General features: G+C 45.8%; 1 protein-coding gene across 2 annotated transcripts in view; it reads right to left on the bottom strand.

Moving 5' to 3' along the window:
• Nucleotides 1-3,610: 3,610 nt before the first annotated feature.
• LOC142579400 (cell adhesion molecule Dscam1-like) overlaps nt 3,611-23,279 on the bottom strand; it is a 288,431-nt gene continuing 268,762 nt past the window's right edge. Inside the window, exons 17-27 of one of the 2 annotated variants that reach the window (XM_075689539.1) lie at nt 22,939-23,009; nt 20,751-21,072; nt 18,956-19,054; nt 16,810-17,004; nt 15,937-16,254; nt 14,377-14,547; nt 11,239-11,477; nt 10,510-10,573; nt 9,006-9,090; nt 7,358-7,500; nt 3,611-4,013 (exon numbers count right to left, since the gene is read on the bottom strand). In XM_075689539.1, coding sequence (XP_075545654.1) covers nt 3,943-4,013; nt 7,358-7,500; nt 9,006-9,090; nt 10,510-10,573; nt 11,239-11,477; nt 14,377-14,547; nt 15,937-16,254; nt 16,810-17,004; nt 18,956-19,054; nt 20,751-21,072; nt 22,939-23,009 — 1,778 coding nt within the window. In that variant the 3' untranslated portion in view covers nt 3,611-3,942. Of the gene's footprint in view, nt 4,014-7,357; nt 7,501-9,005; nt 9,091-10,509; nt 10,574-11,234; nt 11,478-14,376; nt 14,548-15,936; nt 16,255-16,809; nt 17,005-18,955; nt 19,055-20,750; nt 21,073-22,938; nt 23,010-23,279 lie in introns of those variants that run through there. The other variant, XM_075689540.1, reaches the window with a different exon arrangement.

Raw genomic sequence — 23,279 nt, 5'->3', positions numbered from 1 at the left:
TGTGCACGCGGTGGGACGACCACATGGGGACTACCCATAGCCAGGTGTGGGCTTGCAGCTTTTCTGGTTAGTGCTGGCAACTGGCGACGTTGTGCTGCTTCCCCCTTCGGTTTCATCGACAACTGGCAACTGGCGACGTTGGCGAACTGGCAACTGGCGAAGCAGCGCAATTGTCGGTTTCTTATCTTTTTCGTCACATGAGACGGCACGGCAACCTATCGCGTGTTCGCCGTGTTTGCAGCGAAAATGCACGCTGCGTAGAAAGAATGAATGCCGGTGAAACGGAGAACTTGCGGCCCGCATAGCCGGCAATGGTGACCGCTGTTCCGAGCAAACATGCAGGCCCACCCTTCATTGAGGAGGAGCGCCATCATGCCATGTGTGCCATAGTTTCATACTAAAATTACTGAGAGCGAGATATGGGGCTGCATTTGTTCATAAAGTGTTAGGGTTACCAATCGTTTCTAATTTAGTAGGTAGTGCGAACGCCGGAGTAAATGTTCCATGCCCCGAAGTGACGCCATCGGAATGGCCAAATTTCCTTACTTCTGATTTTTTACTACATAACAATAAATGCACTACATTTTTATAACGCCTGAAAGCTCGAGTGCACATTTCTTTGTAGCGCATCTCTTGGGCGCCCGTTTCTGCGGCGAGCGTCGGCGTCATCCATCGGCGTCCTCGTAACCAAGCGAACGAGCACAGCGAAAGGATGAAAGAGTGAACGCGGAGCGCGGATAAAAGACTGCAATAGCAAAGAGAGCGTGAGGAAAAAAAGCGGAGAAGGAGGGTATGGCGAAAACGTGAGAAGAAAAAACGTAGTGCCGCGCATGAAGGGCTTTGTGGCGACGATGGATACGAGATGGCGCCAGAGAAGCGCGCGCGTCGTCTGTACGGAAACGCAGCGCTGCACGAACGGAGGTTCGCGCCCCCGCATCACGATTAGCGAGGAACTCGCGCCGCACTTCGCTCCGTTTGCAACGCGCCGCACGAGACAGATTGCCAGCCAATATGTCGTGAAATGAATACACGTATACAGGTGCGCTCTAATTTCGCCTTAGGAAGTATCGTAATCATCGGTAAATTTTTGTGTATGTTGTTGCACTGCGATAAAATAGACTGTTTCGTTTTTTTTTTGTCTGGTGGTTTTAGTTTTTTTGTACGCCTAAACCGTTCACACTAGCTCTATCGGTATAGCCTTGTTAGTCAAGCAACCATAGCGCACCTTTCTTGTTGCAAATTGCGGCATTGTAGGACTAGAGAAATTCTGCAACTTTGTCGGGCGTACAGACTGCTGGCTTCTGGCCATGATGAGGTCAGTCATCGCCAGCCGCTTTCCTGCAGTTGGGCTGACTAAGCCTGACACGATGCTAGTTCAGCTCGGCCTGCAAGTGTTTACACGAAACCCACAGGCATGGTCCAGCCCGACAAGTAGACTCAACCTACTTTTGTCGGGTTCATGTAGACGCCCTGATTGATGGTTAGTACATGAATTTGTCGACTCTTCTTAGATGGAGCGGTGAACGCGTGCCCATAAGAAGCCGCCAGAGCTGCTTGGTTCACCAAAGATTCGTGGCTCACGATTATTATATGGACGCTTTTCAGAAGTGGCTCCCTTTGTAGAGGCATTACTCAAGAAGCGTGCTTGAACCACTCAAGAAAAAGTAGCATCCAGTAGTATGGCTGCAACATATACGCAGCGCATAAAAGTCAACATCGGTAACACTGGTTATAACTGCGGTGTTTCTGTGTTACTGGATGATTTTGAGTTATATTACCAGTTATCAGAAATCAATGCTGGATCCAAAAGTGGTTGGGGAGGCAGGCCTGGAGGTTCGGCCTCCCACCGCCACCATAGAGATATCGTGGCACTTCCTCACAGACGAAACTGAACATGCAGTTAACTTAACCCCTCCCCCTGTTTTTATGACGCCTGTCTCCCCACTCTGTCTCTTCTTTGATGCTACCTTGGATCCACGCCCGATACTATCATGCATAAACTAGAGAAACTATTTTGCAGTTTTGTAGTCCTCGATATTCCGTGTTGGAATTACCGCGACAGCGAATATAGGAAGTTTCTAGGCAAATTTCTGCCGCCACCGTCGCCGTGATGCTCCGTATAAGTTCTGGTGTGGGAAAATTAACATCATCCGCGCTGAATGGGTAAGTCGTCCCCGAGTGCCAATGCTGTGGGTTCGACAAAAAAGAGTGCGAATGTGAGCCGAGGACGGTGGCTTGATGTGTGTCACGCTGCCACGTGTCCGCGCGCCCGAAGTGTTGGAGGCAACGCGACCAAACGCCCGCTAGGGGAAGCGAGTGTACGTCTCCTAATCGGAGTAGTGTCTTGAAGGTGCGTAACTTCAAATTTCGAAACTGCGGTGAAGTGAGAGGCGGCACCAAGAATTCGTTACACACTGTCAGCGCTCTTCTTCACGCGAGCGTTGTGACAGCGAGTGCTGGCGGTTATTGAATGCGATATTTTCACGTTTACCAGCAGGCACATTCCTATATGCCTGATAATTTAACCGAGAAGCCAATGCCTGCTACAAATCATACGGCCCATAAAAACTATGAACTTTACTTCACAAAGTTGTCTATTACTTTGCTATCAGTATCGCTGCTTCACCTTTAGGGCGAAACTGCCACCTTTAGGATTGTAAAAGCTGTAGGAAGATGCATTGCGCAGCACCATCGTTTTTATGGTGGGCGGGTCAATGAGGTAAGATGCAATGTCACGAAAACCGCGGAGATGAGGCGCGGATAAAAGAAAACAAATTCGTGCGTACACGTGGTTTAAAGTCGCAACTTTGATATTGTGATATGAATGAACTAGCCGATATATTCACGGGCGGAAATTGCATATGTCGTCAATGGCTCCAAATTTTATTAAGAAGCGAGTTTATTCAATTTTGAGACATTCTGTGTAATCGTTATGTTAGCGATAAAGCAATGGGGCCATCAATAAATAACAGGAAAATTGTTCGAGCAAATGCCGCACTAGACTTGCATTGGTCCCGTACATTGTTTAGCTTTTTTTTTTCTGGTAAAGCTTTTCACCGGCTAACTGTTGATGCACAGCTATCGCTCCCCACGGGATGCGCCTACGCATGTCCGAAATTTCCTACATCTTGTCACTGATTCGAGCTCGAAGGAGCGTTATCTAATCAGATTGCGTGCGCGATGCAAATTATTGGACCTAAAAAGTGTTACATTCGTGACAACATTATGGATCCGACTGGTTTTTCCCCGTCACTACACCGTGAAACGACAACGTCAAACTAATGCCCCAATAATGTATATTTTAAAGTAGATGCATCAAAATTTCTAGCTAAATCTTTAGCACAAATAAATCTTGAAAAAAGAAATAACAGCGAAAAGTATTTAGTTGTATTATGGTGGGGAACATTTTTGCGTAGGGTGCAGCCGTTAGCTCAAGGTCTCATTGACTCGCGCCGCTGCATGTGCGTGCCCGCTGGATCAGCCGTCCATGCTGCTACGGTGTCTGAGCTGGAAGCATGGTTGCGTTGGCATAATGTAAACGCTCGCACCCCAATGCCAACCTAACGGAAGAAAGAAAAGAAATCCAGCCGGTACCTGCAAACAACTCGTGCACTTGTTTCGTCTCGTTTATTTACCATAGGTTGTAGTAATTTGCTTTATACGTACGTCAATGTCCGGAGTACGTCGTGCAAAACAATGGCAGGCAGTTATATAGAAAAAAGAACAGCTCCTGTCTGCCCACCAGTCTTTCAACCCAATGTGTGAAGACAAAATATGTGAAGTCAACGGGTGCACTCATCGTCCTTTGCTGGTTGCACGTGGTATAGGTGTATATCTTTTTTTTGTCACAGATAGACGAGCCACTCGGTGCGGTCCTTTCGCTGAAAGCAGTCTGTGCAGGAACATGAACCGTCACTGAAAGGCACTCTGCTGGCGTCGAGCCTATGTTATCGACGTGTACTCTCCCGCACATCGAACACTCGTCGCTTCGTAGGCGCTTGGGTAGTTCTTCCCTGCACAGGGAAAGAGAACACGTATGTCACCGTAAATTGTCTATGTCAACACGTTTCCGGCGAATGCACATGGTTTCTGTTGGCAGCAAGGTGCTTACAGCGTTCGGTGTTTTGCCGCTATATATTAGCTTCAGGAGAACGTGGAGCATTTCTGTTCAAGTATCCTAAGGAGTGGTTAGCTCCTTAGGATACTTGAAGAGAAATTTTTCGCTTGCGCCTGTTTTATTAAAACGGCTGTTGTACACAACAGCCACTTATCCACTTACTATTTGATTTCTTTTGGTGTGTGTAAATATGCAGAGGCGTGCGATATGTATGTGTGTATACAAACATCTTCGTATGTTGTATGAATATAGTTGCATAATTAAAAGGAACACGCTCGTGAAATGTTTGTTCAATGTATATATGTACTTCATACATTATGTATGTAATACAGACATGCATAGACATAGATACTGTTCTTATAAAAATGTAAAATGGTTATATACTGCGTGTTTTTTCGTGTTCTTTTGTTTATTTGTTGGTGATGAAAGCGTGACTGTTATCTATGCCTAAAACCGCTTGCCAAACTGTGAAGGGTCAGAGGCCTTTGTCAGGCATTATAAGCCTTTAGCCTCTGGCCCTCTAGCAGGCTCTGTATTAGGTCTGTTGAAAAATAAAGCATTCATCCATTCATTCAACATACGTCCGCCCCCAAGTATATATATTATGCCCCATCCGTTTGGGATACTAATCAGATCACATTAATTAACGAAATCGAATCAGCGCAAAATCGCTCTGTTGGTTTCATCTTACCTAACTACCATCGCACCGCTAGTGTTACATTAATGAAGAGTGCCCTTAAAATCCCATTATTATCTCTTCGCAGAGAGGAATCACGCATTACCCTTTTTCATAAAATCTAATGTCACAACGCATCACTTCGCCCTCTTTGGATCCACCCTGCGCCTTATTATTCCGCTCGTCGTGATCACGTACGGAAAGTTAACGTACCCCTTCATAACACCGTCGCGTGCTCACAATAATTTCTTCCTAGGACTTCAATCGACTGGAATAATCTACCTACATCATTAGTAAGCATCAGTCACTCCACTCTCTTTAAGAATGCACTAATCAACATAAAATAATGTACGCTGGCAAATGGCATAATTACGTACTTATTCGTGAACATTGTCTGCTTAGTAAAGTGTACTCTTTGTGTATTTTCATATTATGTAAGTCTCTTTTTGGTTGTTATGAATACATTACTAGTTTTTTTCTTCATATATCTTATGTCCCCTGCACTATGAATACCTAGAACTAATCCTGCATTTTTTTACTCTTGGAATATATTCTCGCCCCTCCCCTCTGCAGTGTAAAACTGTGTACCTTGAAGACATCACAAATAAGTAAGTAAATAAATAAATAAATAAATAAATAAATAAATAAATAAAGTCTTGAAGCTAGGAGTATTGGCTGTTCCAAGACCGACTTCTGTCGGTTACGTTTTGGCAAACGTGGTACAGGGCGTTCTAAAACGGTTAGGTCCGGTAAAAGCGGTGGCGTCGTGATTGAGTATGGCCTTCGACTGCGCCAGGACGTGTGTTTAAAACCCCCCTACCGCCGGTTACCCGCCCGTTTACGAAGTAGGTACTAGGGGTCCCCCGGCCCAACATTCGGATTTTTTATTGTTGAATTGTCGTGAGGAACGAACCTGCGCCATGCAAATCCCTTGAACCCTGTGGACCCAACAGTACCCTAAAGAAAGAGAGGGTCTGCGCCACTCATGTCGCACGACAAAGCATCTATTAAATGAAGATGTCCTCGAGCTGGGAACTTACGCCCTTTGCCAAGTGTCCCGTAATGACCAAAGCACCAAACCGGGAGCACGATTGTATATACGAGTATTTTGATGGTGCGTACTCGGGGGCAGCTCTAGTCTACCTCCCACAGTCGCGGTGGATGCTCTGTGGCAAGGTTGTCTGTGTTTGGACAAGGAATGCCCAGGCATCATGCCTAGAAATATCTACATGACCCCCCTTTCGAGATTATCTCGAGAGCCCCCTCCCCCCCCCCCAACCAGCCGACAACTAGGCCAGGGGATATCTATACTCATTAAAATAACCGGTAGGTTTACGGAGGCAACGGGTTTAGAAGCCAGTAACTCTCACATGCGAGGCCAGTGCGCAACCACTAAGCCACTGCTTCAGTCGTCGCTTGACAAACAATGATACCTTAATGATTGTTGACTCCACTTGGAACTACAATTAGCCACGGCATCTATGGCACCGGCATTAGAGTACCTGAGGTGAGACTGATCTTATCCGTAACAATTTAAAGTAATGCTCCATGTTTAAGTATTATTTACGTATTATGCAACTTCAACGTTGTCTTTTGCCAGTGATCGAGGAAGGCCCGGTGAAAAACGTTAGCCAGAAATTGCCAGCCAATTGCTGATTAAAAATACAAGCGGTTAGAACCAGCGCCTTGCGCTGGCTGGCGTGAGGTTAAGTATGATGCATGGTTGGAAACACAGTCTGGGCATCAGCAAATGTCTAATAAAGTCTTTCCTCTTAGTTGTCAAACAATCCTAGCAAATATTATTACTAGCAATAGAAAGCTATACTTGCAATACGTGTCACGTGAACATCTGAGACGTGAGCTCCGCTGACCTAATACTTTTCCTTAGTAATCTATACTTTGTGACAACCTCTTGTGCTCTTGTATGATGTCCATTGTGCTCTACTTGTCTTAAAAATAAAAATAAAAAAAACACAAGAGAACAATTGCGGCAGAAAAGTCTCAGAAGTGTGCGCCCGAATCTAAGAGAGAACTGTCATCATTCTCCGAGTGCAAGCTAGCTGGTTCCCCAATGCTGCACTGCAGGAAACAAGGAGGCTTTGCCAAGGAACAAGGAACTTGCCAAGTTTGTCAACGTGACCCTAATGCGATTACTGATCAGTAAGACCCCGCATGTTAGCTGTACCGCGTGCAAGACCGCGTGCAAGACCGCGCGCATTGTTATTGCAAGGCTTTTCAGCAGCTCTCTTAAGCGAAGTACATCCCCTTAATGAGGCATAAACGGGTTGTTATAGCAGTAGTGACGGGTAATAAGCCCCAAACGAGCGTTTCATTCTAAGTTCTATTGCTAACTCACGAGTTCTTCATGTAGGCAGATGGCCTAATTAGGACAACTTATCTAGGTCGACCACGCACATTTAAAATAGCTAACGGTGCCTGCTGTCTGCTGACAGCTTTATGAGGAAAAAAATCAAATACTTTTTGTCCACCTGTCTCCTAGCAGATCAACAGAAAAGTGCTAGCAGAATGGCGGAATGGCTGTCACAGACTATAATGGTACGCACAGGAAGGGATCGTGTCCTCCCTGGTGGCGTCGAGGTCCCAAGACGAGAACTTGTCTAGAGGCACAATAAACGTCTGAGGGATGGTGCCACCACGCTCTTCGTCCAGCAGGTCCTCAGGGTCGTTCTCCTCGCTCCCGGAACTTCTGCCAGTGTCAAGGGGTCAAGGGCCGGGAGTAAAAGAGGAGCTCGAAGGCGCGCATTTAGAGCTGTTTGAACAATTTCTCATCAAGAATTTCAACTCCATCTGCTCTTATAGATGATGATTGAGGAAGGAGTATCGCAGGCATGACAATTGGGAGTAATCAGTGACTTTTGAAATCCCAACGTTGTGCTGTGCACTATGACAGAAGCCACATCGCCGAGCCAAGCCAATGCTCGTCCATAGGGTTTGTCTAACCTGATCATAATCTAACTGAACGGACCATTTTTATCTCAGTACTAATTGAAATGAAATCAGTGGCCTCATCATCATCATCATCATCAGCCTGGTTACGCCCACTGCAGGGCAAAGGCCTCTCCCATACTTCTCCAACAACCCCGGTCATGTACTAATTGTGGCCATGCCGTCCCTGCAAACTTCTTCATCTCATCCGCCCACCTAACTTTCTGCCGCCCCCTGCTACGCTTCCCTTCCCTTGGAATCCAGTCCGTAACCCTTAATGACCATCGGTTATCTTCCCTCCTCATTACATGTCCTGCCCATGCCCATTTCTTTTTCTTGATTTCAACTAAGATGTCATTATCTCGCGTTTGTTCCCTCACCCAATCTGCTCTTTTCTTATCCCTTAACGTTACACCTATCATTCTTCTTTCCATAGCTCGTTGTGTCGTCCTCAATTTGAGTGGAACCCTTTTAGTAAGCCTCCAGGTTTCTCATCAGTGGCCTAATGCAGTCTAAAAAAAGGTAATGGTACAATGGCCACCGAGCTGCAACCACAGACCATGTTGCCGGCTGTCGCCTAATAAAGCACGTTCTTGAGTTACAAGAGATAAGTTTCGTAACCTTAGACACAAAGTATTAGATACAAATATAGTATGAGAAGTAACGTACTCTAGTCATACAGCAAACACTTGTATCCTATAATTATTTCATCATTCATCTGTTCAAACTCGAGCAAAATATGAGGTTTCGCAGTCAAGGATGCCCTACTGAAGTCATTTAAGTTCCCTCTCTGTAGGAGACTTGTAGCACGGCTAACAAGAAAGTACAGCTTGCCACCTGCAGACAAAGAGTTGTGCACTGCTACTGAGCAGGTAATAAGCACCTGGTACTTCTGTACTGGCATGGTATGGAAACTGATATTTTCATATTCGCAGTTGAACCTGCATGAAAACGGTGCGCTTATTCGGCGTCATTTACTTTATCATGAGTTAATAAGGAGCTAAAGCAGACGTTTCTTCAGCCAAACGTGCTGGCTTGCGTCCGTATCATGCTTCTTTCTTAGAATAAACATGTCGGGGTAAAATACCTCATTTAGATACCGAGCGGGACCGATAAGGTTGCCGCTTCCACTAGGTTTTCATACAAAAATTTGATCCTCACTTTCTATCTCTGGAATACATCATTTTAATGATTTTTTTTTCTGTGCTACCCGCTTTTCGTAACTTTAGGTCTGAATTCTGTGTTCGGAAAACAAACGGGACTTACCTGTCACCATCGTCCCTCCATCTCGTTCTGCGCGCCTTCGGCTTCGATATGTGGAACGGCGAGCCTGTGTAGATTGCTTCTTGGCCTGCATTCATTGGGGCATACAGGTTGTTCTTTTGGTTCTTTTAAAGCGACGCTGTTACCCTCAAGTTGGTCCGAATTTCTCACGACGCGCCCTCACGAAATATTATGTATATATATAATCTCCAGCGATTAAAAAATATATCTTCGGCGAATGGCGCGAAAAGTGCATACATTTTTTGGTATCACGCATACAACACAGAACACAACATTTGTTTCAATAAAGAACAAGCAGAAAACAAGCATACCAACCGCATCATTGATAATGAGGCGCTCCTAATAACGATCCAAAGCACGTAGCGCTCCTCGCTAATGTATCCTGGTAATGATTACTGGTACCCATGCTGCCCCGACGTCGGCAGCTTGCGACGTGAGGAGTGACGTCACTGACCTTTCACGTACAAGAGAACCAGACTAGCAAATATTTCGTTGTTGTTGCAGCCCCTCTATGGGTAGGCAATACATAGCTAGGACTCCCGAGGAGCAGCGTCAATACGAGTAGTGGCAAAGGCAAAGGAAACGGCAATATGACCAGCGGCAGCGTGCTGCCAAAATTAAAATTACGCCCATTACTACCATTACTCGAAATTACTATTACTACCTATACTCTATACCAAAAAGCATTGCATACCCTCTAAGCAGTTGTAGTGGTGGCTTTCAGCAGCTTCGCAGGGCATCCAGCTTCGCACGGGCGGAATGGCTAGTCAATTTTTATTGTAGAAATAATTTTCGCCCTTTGAAACACCGAGAAATACAATATGGCCCTTTGAGTCTCACATAGGAACTTCAGCTTAAAGCCGGACCTGCGGCCCAAAATGCCGATTCTTGTATTTCGCAAATTTAAAGGAGCTGGATCCCCTGCCTTGGATGCACAATGTATAAAGATATACAAGAAGAAAAAACTGGGGGAGTTGGTTTGGTAATATATGGCGCAATAAACGACACAAGAATTACAGACTATACACGAATAAGAAATTCCACGATACGGGCATTCTCTCTAATAAATACAAATTTGTTGACGCACCGCACATGCTTCCCAAGAAACGGCCGTACAGACAAACACGCCAAACGAAAGTCAAAACACACCGGAAGCTATCTGTTTTCTACCAGCCACACCCAGGCAGTCAAGACCTCATTTTCCGGTTTTCGAGGGTCAATATTTCAAAAAAAAAGCATTCTGCATGCACGAAGCGCTCTTCAATGAAAGTCGTTGGATCTTCACAAGGCACTCGACAACGACACCCAAATGTAGAGCATATTCATGCTCTTGTTTACTAGTAAAAGAAAGCGAAAGGGGGACAGCTACTGTAAATTCACCGCATTAAGTTGCATTCTATAACCAATTCGCGCCGTATGTTAAAATTTAACACCAACTCACTAAAACCAAGCTTTCTCTGTGAAGACGAGGTTACCATATGCATACCTGCTTTTTCGTAGACTTCCATGCACGTCACCAGCTCCGCTGGACTTGGCTCCCACATTTCTAGCTGCAACACAAGAACAGCAAGCATGACGTCGACGTAGCGGGCTTTGTATTCTAAAAATTTGATTGTGCAGTGCTGGTGAAGGGAAATTTACGATAACTGATACTTTAACGGTGTACTGGTAGGCATACTGTCGTCAGTTTCAGAACATGGTTATGGGTGCTGTACCTTTAATCGTGCATTGCCGACGTATCCTTGATACTATAGTCTTCACAGCCGTAAGCTAGGTGATGGTAATTCGGTGCTATCACACAAAAAATTAATGTTTTTGAACATGATCGCGCGAGGCTTCACAAGAGAACGCGATTACGTCACACATGGTTCGCAGGTGCACATAGCTTCTGACTACTTCCGCTCCAAGCGTAATTGTATATCAGCCGTTTTAATCGCGGTCCTCAACCGTGCAGAAATTATTGTGCACCTTTTTTGTCTTACGATTAGCGAAATGACATGCGTTTGACGAATACTTTGACTGCAGCTTTACGGGAGCTGTCAGCGACTCACATTTATTGCAAACTCAAGCCACGACATCGGGATTCATGTTTCTGACTTTTCAACGCAGCTCCGTGATGGTAAAGTCAGTTCAGTAACTTTTAAACAACGGCATACTATAGTGTTGAATCAAATAAAGAAGTAAAAAGTGCAGTGGGGCTTGTATATTGACCTACTCTCTTGATGGGATAGGGCACGTCGTATGTGCGGCTTTTAGGGTCGTCCGCCCCGGCACTTTCCCTGGATCCAGCTACATTGTTGCATTGTCCGCTTCCGGGGCCAGCAGCCGCGCCACTTCTGTTGTGCGTGGTGTAAGGCGCAGGGTAGTAGACGGGTTCCCTCGCTTGGGACTCGTGAGACACGGCCAGCATCAAGTCCCCCTTGCTGGCGTCGCAGCACTCTGCAACCACCATTTCTGCGACCATCAAAGTGACCGCATTCAGTCATGAGCAGAGGCGCACCATCTCGCCGCATGCAATGCACTTCAGTGAAGAAAAAGCGTGGCACCATATACAGGGGGAGAGCTAGGGGTACTTTGGTTTTACAGACAAGCACTTTGAGTAGAGCCGCTTCACGTGGCACGTTCCTTGCATGTGTGGTTGTTTTTATGAGGCGTAGAAAATAACTGAGCACGTGCTGGTGGGCGAGATGGTTATACACGATTAATTGGTTGTATCGTGTCTCCTTCCTTCATCCGTTGTTTTATTTAACGCCTTTGTTGTAATCATAGAAAATAAATTGTTCTTTATCATCTGCAGTCTCGAAGCCAGAATTACAGCGAAGACACGTCTTAACTACATGGCGCTGAATGTATTTCTTTTTCTTTTCGTAGAAATTATGTTTCTGAACGTGGTAACTAGTCGTTACAAGGCCTGATTGTTGTGCTGCTTAGACACAATATTCTAGCGAGACGGACAGTGTGTGTCACTAGTTTGTAGAGAAAACAAGGTATCGATTTAATCTCAGGTAACGTGACCACCGTCGTCATCTTGTGCTTCAGTTTTTGTTGTCGTCCCATTAGAGCACCCACTGCATCGTGTATACAGCAGATACATTATCTGCATTATGTTTTATGCCTGCGCAAGCATAACTTGCGCGAGAATAATGAAACACCACTGATGAAGACAAAACACTGCACCAGGTAGCTATCCCAAGTCCTTTACCATGCTCATATGCCTTTAGCAATACTGTACTTTTCCCAACAGGTCAAATTCACGCAGCCTAAATTTCATAAGAATACAGAAAGCTTCAGCGTGCTGAAAAAAGAGTCGCATTTTCGCCCGAAAGGCGAAGCACCGATTGCAATAGCAAATTAGTGGACAGCTATGCGAATTAAGGATAGTACTATCGGCCGTATAAACTTGGAAACATTTGCTTGCAATCTGAATTAACAAGCCTGGTGTCAGCGCACACAGGCAACCATGAGCAGATCACACTCGATGACCGCGTACACTTGATATCAAAGCGCTGGCGTTTGCAAGCGTGGCAGCAGCAGCGAGAGAAGTGACCTTCGTGCTCTCTATCGCGTCAACGCAAACTGAGCGGCGAGAACACAGCACACACAGAGGCACGAGCTCTTTGCAGATCGCTATCACAATACGGCGCATGCGACCGCGCGCGCCACGCTAAGTTCGCAGTTGCTTCGCGTGGACGTTGCTTTGTCCCCCTTCCCTCCCACGCTGCCTCCCTGTTTTCCTCCCTTTTGTGAGCTAGGCTGAGGCCCGATCGCCAGTTCCCTTTGCGCCCAGCCGCGAAATACGCCGGTGATGCCGGAGCACAACGCCGCCCCCCCCCCCCCCTCCCATCCCAACACGGCCTTTCGCGTGACTGAAGACGGTACGTTTGCTCGCCGCTTTCCTCCCTCGCGCGCACCGGATTGAACCGCGACCGTCGGCTCCCCTCGCATGCTTTCACTCGCACATACAGCATACGGCGCGCGGCGACGGTGTTCTCGCCCTTGGACTTTATACGGAGCATCACGGCGACGCCGATGGCCAGAAATGCTCCTGGAGTGTCCACATAATTGCTACCGCGATAAACCTCCACTTGATCTCGCCGAGTTAGCGAGAAAGTGCTTTTAATAATGACGCTTTAATCAGCGGGTACCAATAAAAGTCAATATTCATGAACTTCGCAATTATATTGTACAACATAATGGCACGCAGAAAAATGTTTTGTGAACGGTGAAATGAATTAGGACAGAAATAATTTGGAGCAAATGCATGCCTAATATTTAGAGGAGGCTTTATCTCGGCCCCAACTAGAACGCCGACTATTCAATTAGGTGTAAAAAGCAGAAATGCATTTACAGCGATACTGTTCATGGCTAGGTTCTGGTAGATCCTGTCTCCGTGGATACAGACCAACAATTTTTCACACGTGAGCCGATCCCAAAGATAGTGCTATACCGGACTGACCTGCGGCGGTTGTGTAGTTCGCCATTAAAGAGTCCACATTCACAGCTTCGCTGGTCTTCCTTTTTCCCAGAGTGGAAGGGCACTGAATTTTTTCTGAGATAACCCTAGACCAACTTTACTGAAATTTGCGGCATTTGAGAGAAAAAGTTAGATTCTAGTAACCGTTGGAAACGGAATTTTTATTTATGGCCTGAAGTGTTCCACAAGTATTTTTATACAATTATATGTTAAAAAAATGGAGCCCGCAGTTTACATATTTGTCCCTCTGCGTCCAAAGCAGATGTCGCCATTTTGTAAATTGAAAACATCAGAACATCCAAACTGGACCAATTGGATATATCAGTTCATATCTTATGTAAATTTCTAACAATATTTACAAATATGTTGCAAAATTTCTACTCACATATTAGTGGTCGAATCGAAAACCATATATAGTACATCAAATGTGTCCGCCCTATATGTGCTATTAGATGTAATATACAGAACTGCAATGTCATTCTTCATTGCTGAGTTAGAGAGTTGTGAACTTGATAGTCTGGTTTGTTAAATATTTGTCATTTTCGTCAGTTTTTACAAAAAAAAAGCAACTGCCTAAATAAGATATCCACTTGCGGCGCTCGCTAGATTTTAATTTTTTCTTTTAAATGCAACAAACCTCATCGAACTTTGTCCAGCGGTTTCCCAGAAAGAATGCTTTCTTCTTTTCCATTTAGTTAGATAGGAACCCCCGGGCGAAAGCTTCCTCTTAATGAAAGAAAGTTTTATCCTAGATTGTGGAATGTTGTAATGTCGATGTCCTCAATATGTTTAAAAAATACCATACACTGCGAGTCTACGCTTAGCTCAGTGCGATTAATAATACAGCAAGAAAGCGTAATATGAGGCAGATGCAAGTACCATCACCGATGCGCTGGCGAGGGTCGTAATTTCGCCTCCGCAGGATGACGCAGACAACGCCCACTACGATGACCAGGACCACAATGGCGCTCACGATGGGCACAGTCACAGTGAGGTGTCGGTAGAAGGTCACCTGGGGATCCAGCAGCTCGTAGCTGCGGGAAGGCAGCTCTGCGCGCAAGCACGATGCAATGACGCTGTGTTGCTTGCTCTTTTCAGTGCTCATTAAAGAGAAGTTGAAAACAGCATCATGACCATTTTATGCAAAAGAATAACTGCCAAACTGTTTCCTTCCTTAAGACGTTCGTCTAGAACTCGTCTAGCTGTTGAGTTCAGCATAGCGGAACGACCTGACCCTCATAGTCTTTAAAACTCTGCAGCAGTGGCCAATCAACCGTCGCCGAAGATGGGAGGCCCGAGATTGGTGAAAATGCTTAGAGAAGGTGACTTGCCTGCGGAAGGGTGAAGATATCACGGGAAACAAAAATGTGTTCATGAAAATAACGGTTCTACGCTGCGGCTTCCACTGTTCGCCCACTATTGATGAATTCGAGTGTCCATGTTACTGCGACTCCAGTGCCTGTAGAAGGCAGTGTTCTGCAGCGATAGTAATCACCCAACTCCGAGAGAGCGCAGATAGTGTACTCAGCGGCTTGAAAACGCTTTTTTTTTTTCGAGCACCTATACGAATACAGTAATCAAGTAACGCCGCCTGGCCAATATCGTATTGATATTTCACTGGGTACTGTTTCGTGTTACTGCAGTCGTCTCGGATAATATTTTGTATTTTAAATTTTTTTCAAGATGTGCTTGATTGTGCACTGTTACACTTTTTGCAATATTGGTGCTTTTACTCGAAAAACTGCTTAGACAACATTTATTGCTTTAATGCTACCCTGGCGGATGTGCTTCGGTGTTTCCTTGTGAATATATCTTTTTTTTTCTTTTTTAACATGATTGGCTTTGTAATGCCCACCTGCTATGGTCTCAACTGTGAGGAGCAGTATCAAAAATAAAATATAAATAAAAATAATACGGAACGGGACAGCATAATGCTTATTGTAAAGCATAAAAGCTCATCTGCGTCGGACTCATCTAGTTGATATTTTACAAGACGGTGAGAGCATAAAATTGATATGATAGAATCACCCAGAAAGGCGGAAAGCCGAGCGCAACCGATTAACAGGCCAGTGAGTGACTTACGTGAGGAGCATTTTCCTGGAAGGATGCGGATATAGAAAAGTGCTGCCGCAAGGGACCACGGAAATGGCGAACATGGCATGACGTCTTTTGTGTCTTTATGTTACTCTCATTGTTTCGTCGACCCTTTTTCTCAGCAAATTTTTCTCAGTTGAAAGTTACCGCCCGTGCTGTTTAAGTGCTCTCTCCCTGTGTCCCCGTCTTTTTTGCGGTCAATATGATATGCAGTAAATACCAACTAGGCCAAAGTGAAGTTCTTCTGAAGCAAATAATCATAAAATTTCCGAGGCCTCCGGGCATGCTATTTCATACGTCACTCTGAACGACGCGCAACAACACGCTTAGAATGCCTGGGCTCACCTCCCGTCAGCGTGAGCGTGGCAAAGCTCAGCTCCACCTCAGTGGAGCCCGCGTCGTTGTGGGCCGACATGAGAAGCGTGTACCAGGAGCCCGGGGCCAGGTCTGCGAGCTGGACGAGCTGCTGCTGCGGTACCACATTGTTCGAGTGAAGCGTCCACTCGGTTGAGGTGGACAGAGGGGAAGCGGTGCGCGCTTCGGGTCGATACTGGACGACGAAATAGGAGACCGGGCAGCCTCCGCTCTCCCATGCGTCCAAGTGCAGCACCACGAATGTCGAGTTGATCTCGAACAAACGACTTGGGTCGGGCTCCACTGGTCCTACAAAGCCAGTTCAGAAAGCATTAACTACACTGCTCCAGCCCTCCTTTTTTGTACTACCTGTCATAAAAAAAGCAGTCCTTCAGTGTTATGCAGAAATTGAGCCGTTTATCTTAAACTTGGGCCTATTGAGAAAATGGTGCGACTGCCATGTGATCGCCTTGCATTATGCTTCCATTACATGCTTCTTATGACTATCACACGTCGTGTTCAGGGGTTCCTGGGTGGCGGAGTGGAAATGTCATGTCAGCGGTAGAACGAAGCGGCCAGTTTATGATATATGTTACAGTTAGGCCAAAATGTTTCCTTACAAGAAGGAATCCCCGCATTAAGTGATACATGTGTGGCTGGGCTACTTATGTTTTTTCAATAACAAACTGTTATAGGCACAACTGCGGTTGTTCCTTCTTCTTTTCTTGTATTTCTTGCAATTTTTATGCCCAAATTAATGAGTTATCCATGTTACAGGCAAATCGCGCAGAGGCCGCGTTTTATTTAGGCCTTATTTCAATAGTTGCATAAGGCAAAAATTCAACAGCGCCATAGAACACTCACGTCCTCCGTTGGTCCGCACGCTGATCGTCTCCCCCTGGGGTCCCTTGCCGGCGCGGTTAGCGGCCCGGATGTAAACGAGATACTCGGTGCCGCACTGCAGGTCCGTTAGCGTGAAGGCCCGGCGGTCGTGCGGCACGGAGACTTCGTGCCACTCACTGCCAGCACTCCCTTCCACTTTGTAGTACAACGAGAAACCTGCAGCAGCACCGACAGACCAGGGAACAGTATCGGATGAGTAAAGCAAGTCCTCAGCGTATTGGCTAACTGCTCGGAGTCATAACTGTGGCCCTCGTCGTCTACCAATAAAAGCGCCTCATTTTCTTGTGTTTTTTTTTCGGTTTAGTGCTAGATGATACGCCGTGAGAACAACGCTTAGGCCTGCGCGTTTGCTAAGAACACCAAGACCGAGGCCCCGACGGCCATTGTTAATGGTGACTTACGCTATAGACGTCCGAGATGTCTGTGTTTTACATCTGCTCCAAGTAGTGAAGCCACTCAAAAATACCAGCAATGCTCAAACTGATTAAATCTAAAAACTGAAACTGACACAGTGAATCGACAGCTACGGCGTTATGCTCCTGCATATGGGCTAGCGGGTTCCGTGAAAGCTCCAATTTCGAGAAAAAAAAGGCATGCGTTTTTACATGACAAAACCACGATCCGATTATGAGGCACGCCGTAGTGGGGGACTCCGGAAATTCGGGCCACCTGGGGTTCTTCAACGTGCACCTAAATCTAAGTAAACAGGTCTTTTCGCATTACGCTGCCAAGGAAATGCGGCCACCGAGGCAGGGATTCGATGCCGCGAACTCGTGCTTAGAAGCCCAACTCCGTAGCCACTAAGGAACCACGGCGGGTATTTCAGAGAAGGCTGAATGTTCTTCCTCTTCAGAAACTTTCTTGCCCGTTAACAAATATGAGTGAACAAAATTATTCCGGAGCCCATTATTACGGCTCCTTTGATAGGCTACACTAAACTCTTCCAATGCAACTTCAGCAATCGAAAAAGTGTTTTTAACCAGTGAGGTGTTACAGCTAGGAGGTCCATCTGAGCTATGAGAAACTGTGCAATTAAACGATATGCTAAAGATCTATGACACGTGCATAAACACGTGTATTTAAACTTAGGGCACGATTATTTTGCACATTTAGCATTCACCGGAAGGCGGCCGCCACAGATAGAATAACAAATGGTACCCTTGCGCTCAGTAGCAGAACGTAATAGCCACTAAGACCCCCAAAAAAAGAACGTGTGCTGCCACATGCTGAGCAAAAAAAAGAAAGATTCGTGCGAAAGTGCGCACGTTAAAGACCCTGAATGATGACGCTGTAAGTGGATATTTGCCCATAAATTGGGAGGGTAAATGCCTGGAAGGGAAAGCCTTCCACAAGGGCGATACAATCGTACGTTCGTACCTGCTTCTCTCACTAATTTTCTCTTTAGGGTAGGCGTGTGTGTGTAAGGGTTGGGGGGGGGGGGTATGAGAAGTCAGGCGCAAGTTCACGATTTGTTTATCAAGCAAGCCGCAGTGCGATACACGGTAATAATTAAGACCACTTAAGTTCTTAAGCATGGCCCGAGTAATGCGGCTGCAGAGGCAGAAACCGAACCCGATACTTCGATGCCGTTTATCCTACTTGCACAGACAAGAGAACCGCAAAAATTAGCAGGTCTTTATTTTTTGTGGAAGCTGCCTGTACGACGCTTTATTCTGTAGTCAGAAAATGAAAAAAGAGGTCCTGTCCGATAAAGCCGAATAAAAATCCCAGAGCATGTCCTTGCACATCAGGCTGACGTTCCCCACAGTAAGAAACTTCCGGCATTTTCATTAAGTCAAAATACATATTTCTCACTATCTACAGGCTCGAGTGGTTAAGATGTAATAATCAGCTTTTCCCAACAAGAAAGAAAATGTCCTTGCCCGTACACTCAAGGGTGTTTTCTATACCGTCGTCAAGAGGACGAAATTGCGACAAATATAGCAGGTAAACGTAGTAAACTCCCTAACAAAAGCAAAAAAAAATATAATAATTTTGGCTAATAAATTATGCATGAGCTGACCGCATGAACTCACCGAAGGGTAGCACGAAACTGCTGGAACAAGGAAAAAAAAGAAATGTGCCTTCATTACTTTCTGTTTCTTACCCGTGATTGGGGCCTCCTGAAGATGTTCATTCTCCCAGTTGACGGATATGGACCGAGCCGTAGTTCCGCCTATCCGCAAGTGTGGGGCACCCGGTGGGTCTGCAGCAGTCCCGTGTGGAGAGGTCAGATGGCGGAAAGGGTGTGCGGAAGTAGAAAGTAAACAAAAAAAGGGGTGTGCACAAAGAAACAACGCGTCCGCGGGAAGGAAAGACGAAGAGCGACGGCGCTTTCAAAAGGAGACGTCTTATGGAGAGACGCTCCTCCGGACAGAGACGGAGTGCTCAGGAGACGACGACAGCAATATCGTGCCCACAGGGGTTCACGTAGCTAGTTTGGGGCGGCTTTAATGGAGGACTCACCGAAGACGACGATTAATGAAAGACGGCTGGGGAGCATGGTGGACGGGGTGATATTGACCGGTTCCGCCCCGCCCATTTATGAAGAATGAGCTCTGAATAGAGAACGTGTGCGAGATGTGAAAACATACATTATTGAGCGCGAATGAAAGGCGATGTGCGCTTACCAAGAAGAAAGTTCTTATTTGCTATCACTACGAACCGTGAATAACCAATGGCAAGCTTATTGAAGTATTCGCGCTTGCTGATACTGTGGCGGAAATTGCATTCATCATCGTCACTGTCATGGTGTGAGGGTGTGTGTGCACAGTGCTCGTACAATGATCACTCTTCGGTGAATGCAATAAAATGTGCTTTTGGATAAGGATTTAGCAAAGATTTGGACAGTGCCGGAAAATTGGTGCACGCTCACAAACGAACCGGACTACATTGTGAAGCATGGACGGCCTCTGTTATTTCGTTATTTTGCTCTCGGCATGTTCGCAGAAAGTGTTCAAAAATGTAACTCGTCTTTCTGAGGCAGCATTGACGTGGTTTTTGTACGGCGGGTTATCTTCCATTTCTGTGCTGCCGCCACCTCCGTTCAGAAGAGTAGGCAGGCGTTGTGCCCCTTCCGGTGGTAGTTGCCAACCTGCTCCTCGCTTTCCCTTTCCTGTAACTGTGTATATGTGTTCAAAACAAACAAATAAATAATAAATTTACTGGATGTTGTCGTCTAAGATATGTTGCTGTTACGCCAGCCGAGGAAGCAGTCAGACAAAACAGGAAGTTTTCAAGTATCGAGCAAGTTGAGAGCGGCCATATTTTGTTCACTCTATAACATAGTATCCTTCCAAACTGTCCCATAACAGCCCTTGCCATTAAGCGGACAGCTCGAGTGATTTCTCAGAAGCACTAGCGGCTGTACAAGTCAGCGTTTAAGGTGGCTCTGCTTTGTGTAATTATCGCGTTAATCCGCACACACCAGTAATAGATGATAGCGTAAGTCAATAATACTTCTTACCAAACAGAAATTATGCATCTTTATAGGATTGCTAAACGCTTGCACCATGCACGGACTGTGCACCAACAAGACTGCTGCTAGCGATGTTGCTTGTCACATTCGCTACGGGTATTTAAAAACGTAGATGTCACCAGAAAGAAATATGAAGCAAAATATAATATTTAGGCAAACACAGAAATTCCCATAAGCAAGGCGATGTTGATTGAAAAATGGGCTGGTAATTTCGCTCTGCGCCGGGATCCCGAATATTGAAGCACACCTACAGCGTCTCTGACACAAGTGCAGCCTCGGCTAGTGACCTATTAACTATTGCGCATCTTGATACTCAGATGCTAGTAGCATAAATGCGACACAAGCATCTAGAAATGACAATACTAGGTATATGGTGCTTCGGCAAGCAAAAGCGAACGGTGAAACACTGGTAGCGATTTCTTACCAAAATCTAAGGTCCGCACTCTGACCACCTCCGACTGGGGTCCGGCACCTTTGGCGTTGAAAGCCTGCACGGTGACTGCGTACTCCGTGGAGCGGCGTAATCCCGTGAGCTCGTAGCTCAGCCGGTGGGGCGGTGGCTCCGCTGCCGCACCGTTCGCCCCGAGTACGCTCTGACCAGAGGCGTGGTCGTGGCTGATGGGAGCCATAAGCAGCGGCGGGGAGGCGTCGAACGTCTTGAAGGTGAACGCGTCTAGGCTGGAAAGCTCGCGGTAACCCACGTAGAATCCCTCCACCTGGTCGTCCGCTTTTGTGTGCCTGGGATTCTGATGACGACAATTAAAAAAAAAGTGACGAAGAAGATAAGGCACGAAAGGGCAATGGGTGAACGCGAAATATTTGGCATTTAGAGATTTTCTTACAGCACATCGCTATTTGCAGAACCCTATAAACGTCCGCAGAAAACGAGGAAAGGTAGAAACCAAGCGATAATGTGACGCAGTGCGCTCAGAAATGCAGCTTTCCTGAGCACAGAAAACATTTGTGTCCATCAAGGATGCCTATTCTGCGTTGATCATTCGTCAGTGTAATTGTCCCTTCACTCCCCGCTTCTTGAGGGATGCATCAAGTGGATATCATTGGTTGTATACGAAACGCACTTAAAGCTCTTCTCAGCTTTATTCTACTGTTCTATAGAGATGCCATTTCACACCAGTTGCATATGTAAAAGAAGTCCTTATGGTTTGTCACAGCTCCAGCCGAATTACGTAACATCATGAATGTACCCTTAAAGCAATGTACGAAGAAAAATCACGGTACACCATGGTACTTATACTTGCTTTGCCCTTCATAATGAGAGTGGTGCCTCATTCTTCGCTGCATAATAATATAGACCGATTGTCATGTTTGCCTCACTCCGCGCTTAGTGCGCGTGCGTAGGAATGTGTACCATAGCAATCGATGGAGCTGCGGCTCTTACATCCAAATCTGTGCGCAGGCTACACTACAGGTTAGAGGCTAATGACATCCCGTGATGGGTCAGTAACTTTAAAGCACTCGACATGCAAAAATAAGGACATGTTCATGATCTATTATCGACCTCTTATTTCATGTGGTAAGCCTCTGCATTGCCCGCAATCACCAATAATGCTCAGGCTAGGGGAAGCCTTCGCACTGCAACTGCTGCACTATCCTTATGATGAGAAATGTGAACAACCAAGTAAATTTCAGCTTTATAATTAAAAGGCTGTCATGATACGGGGTTAGTAGAGTCGACAGTTTGTTAAGCTACGAATCGTCAGAACACCCGGAATCTCAGTATTCACAATGTCCAAATTTCCAAGTAATCTTATCTAGTGCAGAAAAATTCTACCGTTCTAAATTCGTACGAAACAAGCCAAAAAACAGGCGTAAGGGTGTTTGAAAAGAGTTCCCATTTAGCTATTCTAGCAAAAGCCTGGCAGGGTGAATAAATAGCAATGCACAAAAATCGCAGAAAAATGTTTCACAGTAATAACTGGAAAGTAAGTACGAGTTTCCGAACAACATGCGTAGATATCACGGGCACCCTTGTAGTGTTGGGTCTCGCTGACATCTTCAACAACCCTTTGTTTTCATTTTTTTCTCGGTGCAGGGTAGGGGGAGAGAGCCGGGCCGGATCCTCAAGTTATTCAGTTTATTATGAACAGAGATGAGCACCCACGGCATAAAATAACGGAAACGCGCAATCTGGTAATAAGCAGCTCGCGTCAGATGTCTCGCAAGCCATAAAAGTCGAAATTCGAGACGCCTCACAGGGCGCAAAAAGCATACGGGGCACCGAATTGGTTGCTAGCAAATTAGTTCCACGAAACAGAAAAAGATAAAACTCAGTCAACTGGAAAGTTTCAAAGCACACGAGATAGTTGTTTGACATCTGCCAGAGGCCCGAAACTTCCCGGACGGCTTCGTAATTAAACCGAGCAACCGCTGACGTCCGTTTAAATTAAACTAAAAGGACAAGCAAGGGTTGAGTATAATGCGCGAAGGAAATCATATCTCACAGGGAGCGGGGAACAAAGCAAGAAAGTAATCTACTCATGAAGACGTGTATTGTCGGAAGTTATTTGGTTGCTTGACGGCGACCGTACGCCGAGAACTGTCGGGAAAAGAAGCCTTATCAGATACCAACAGAGATAACGCAATATACTCACGTCAAAAGACACAGAGATGGTCCTCGTATTCATCGCTGTCGCTTGGACGTTTTTCGGTGGAAACCGAGGAGCTGCATTGAAATGTGCAAAACGGAATGACACAGAACTTGAGTTTCGAATAGAAGGCAAGCACACCAAAGAATAAACCGGAAGAAGCCGCACCATCGCAGAAAATTATGACATGAATGGGCAAGAAATATAGGTATTCATGTTTGGTTTGCTAGTTCTCAAAAGAAAAGCAGGTGTATATTCTCTAATCATACCAAAGTGTTTTTCGTGTGTTGCTTTGGCACTACGTGTCAAAAAGAGCGTGTACACTTCATTTTTATGGAAGAAATAAC

Source organism: Dermacentor variabilis, chromosome 4 (genome assembly GCF_050947875.1).
Source record: "Dermacentor variabilis isolate Ectoservices chromosome 4, ASM5094787v1, whole genome shotgun sequence".
NCBI classification, from domain to species: Eukaryota; Metazoa; Arthropoda; class Arachnida; order Ixodida; family Ixodidae; genus Dermacentor; species Dermacentor variabilis.
Note: the sequence above shows the minus strand (reverse complement) of the source record. Positions and strands in the feature narration are given on the sequence as shown.